The sequence below is a fragment of the Neospora caninum genome, chromosome VIII, assembly GCF_000208865.1.
Source record: "Neospora caninum Liverpool complete genome, chromosome VIII".
In the NCBI taxonomy this organism is placed as follows: domain Eukaryota; phylum Apicomplexa; class Conoidasida; order Eucoccidiorida; family Sarcocystidae; genus Neospora; species Neospora caninum.
In genome coordinates this window covers 5797604-5800244 of record NC_018395.1, presented here as the reverse complement: position 1 = coordinate 5800244, position 2641 = coordinate 5797604, and the positions used below count along the sequence as shown (strand labels likewise).

General features: G+C 50.1%; 1 protein-coding gene across 1 annotated transcript; it reads left to right on the top strand.

The window, feature by feature from the left end:
- Nucleotides 1–449: 449 nt before the first annotated feature.
- Nucleotides 450–2271, top strand: NCLIV_037270 (putative oxidoreductase; the record flags this gene model as incomplete). The annotated part of the gene is made up of 5 exons (XM_003883928.1): nucleotides 450–666; nucleotides 818–1081; nucleotides 1273–1503; nucleotides 1720–1860; nucleotides 2030–2271. 5 exons carry the CDS (start codon nucleotides 450–452, stop codon nucleotides 2269–2271), a joined length of 1095 nt encoding a protein of 364 aa, XP_003883977.1.
- Between the last annotated feature and the right edge of the window lie 370 nt (nucleotides 2272–2641).

The following is a 2641-nucleotide window of genomic DNA, read 5'->3' as shown; positions in this document are numbered from 1 at the left end:
GAATGTACTGGCAAAACCGCGAGACACCCCTCGTTTTACACCATCGCAGGTGCATATGAAAATGAACAGAGGCGAACATGCGCGTCTCAAACTGTCCAAAAAACCCTGCTCTTTTTGGCTTCCAAACTGACACGTTGAGAAGCGGAGTGAGCACCACACTGACTGCCTGCGCCGAAAGCGGGATCCCAAAATGCTGTGGACGCTGGTTCGGTGTGTTCCTCTTCCGTTGTGAACATATAGGTGGTTCAGGCAGGAAGGCGAAGCCGCGACACACTTGCCAGTATTTCCCCAAAGATCGGAAGCAGTAGTCAGCGTCTTTCAGTGTGTTCCCTGGGGAGGTGTGCGTCTTAATCCGTCATTTGTATCGCCTCAAGGTACTTGTTTTCCGAGTCAGGGTTCTGGTTTTGCTTGCTTTTGTCTATTTTAGCCGTGTCTTTAGGAGCCCAAAAATGGAGTCGATTGCTCTCGGCTGTTTGTTCAACGGACTGATGGAGTCGCCGCTACTCATGATAGTACTTTGTCTGGGCATGTTCAAGGTTGCTGGAGCAGTTTTGAACAGTTTGTGGTGCGTCGTTGCTGCGCTGCTATTGCGTGATTGCGATCTTCTGACAAAAATACTTCCGGAGAACAAGGCGTACTGGAAGGGCCGAACGGCGTGGGTTACCGGTACGTTTGTAGTTGGTTGTGCGTGCCGTCGGTTCGCTCGTGCAACGACAGAATGTGGACGGGGTTGTTGCTTTGCCCTTCGTTCAATGTTTTCGTTCCCGCCAGGCTGTGTCACACGAGTGCCGCTGGTCCCGTTGTACTGTGTGCTCAGGCGCCTGCAGTGGAATTGGACTGAGCGTCGCCCGGCTGCTGGCCCTGCGTGGCTGTAAAATCATCATGTCCAGTAACCGACCGGATGCACTGAAAGCTGCTGTGGATGACATTATCAAATTCTGCAACAAAAAAGGGACGCAGAGGAAAGAGAGTGACTTCCTTGTGCTGCCGTGTAACATGTTACACCTCGAAACCTTGGATGACACAGTCGCCAAGGCGAAAGAGTGGCAGGGCAAGATTGATTTTCTTTTCAACAATGCCGGTGAGTTTGTGTTATATATGCAATTAGACACTAGCACCACTACGATGGGTACTAATGGGATACGATTTTACCTGTAGGGGACCAACCGAAGTACCATGCGCTACTTGTTCATTACAATAGCATGTGTGCCACGGTGCAGCATGTTTCTCCAAAAGAACGAATGCCGCTATCCCCCGCATACGTTTCTACAGGAATTATCGGAGTTGGTGCTCTAATGCCGTACAAGTCGGACGAGCGAGTAGTCACTGTCGACTTGCTTGCCCAAATGAAGATTTCCAAGCTTGTCATCCCAATCATGAAGGAAGCTGGTTTTGGGCACATCATCTTTACCGACTCCATGTATAGCCGTTTCGTCACAGGCGGCTTCGCTTCGTACTGCGCTGCCAAGCACGGACTGCGTGCTTTCGCCGAAGGACTGGACAGTGAGTAGACACGATGCCAACAATACTGATCGGCAGGTTTACGAGGCATACGTCACCTGGAGGGCTCCGAAAGGAAATAAGCAGATGCACTCCGTAAGCGTAGTCAGAGGGATTCGAATCCTAACGATATCCCCCGTAAAACGCAGATCCCCTTCCCTTCGATAATTTCCATTCCACCCAAAAACAAACGGATTTGCGTTTCCTTGGAAAATACAGGAGAATTCAGGGCCAAGGGATATAATATTGCGGTTACGAACATCTGCCCCGGTTGGGTGGACACGCCGATATACTCGAGGGCTGTTGGTCCTGCTGAGATGCCCGAGGCAGTCGACTACAAAAGCAAGAAAGTTACAGTCGGTAAGAAGGCCCACCGTATACCAAGCTTAGGGGACACCAAGGCCGAAGCGATGGATTAGATGAACCTTCGCCGCATGCCACATCACTATTGAAGGGTAATCCGTGTATACATTTGCCGGTTCTGTAATATAGATTTTCTGTCTTTCCGTTTGATTTATGCCTCACACAGGCCTCTCAAGCGAAACGGTTGCTGCAAAGATTCTGAAATCGTCGTCGAACCGGTTGACCGAGTGCTGGGTGTCGCGGAACCCGGAACTATTGATTGCGTATTTCAACTACTATGTACCCTTCGCCGCTCGCATCTTCCTTGACATTTCTGCAAAAAGCATGTGCGCTGCAACAGATGAAACTGTGGCAGACATTATCGCACAAAAGGCTATTAACAACCCGAAAGCAGAAGAACTTCGATAATCTAGCCGGACGTGCTTTATGCTCATCTGTCCACGTGAGAAGGGGATACCGAAACAGCGAGAATGTTCGCGGTGTGAAGAAAGCTGATACAGCCGCTGCCTCAGTCCTCTTGTTTATGCTTTAAGTCTGCCGGCTGCTAGTCGAGCTAGTACCTCCGGGGTTAGTTGTCAGTTGCATCACTGCAAAATATACGTCATCGTACGGATTTTCAGTAATTAGCGGATTGTTTCGGATACGATCACCACAGGCGTCCGGCTAAACGTTGCCATTTTGAATGCCTTCGAAACGTGAAGACCCATGGAAGCTCACCTGCGTGTTTCGCTATGTGGAGTTTCCTGAGTGTTGTCCGTCTCGGTCTGGTCGCGACTCT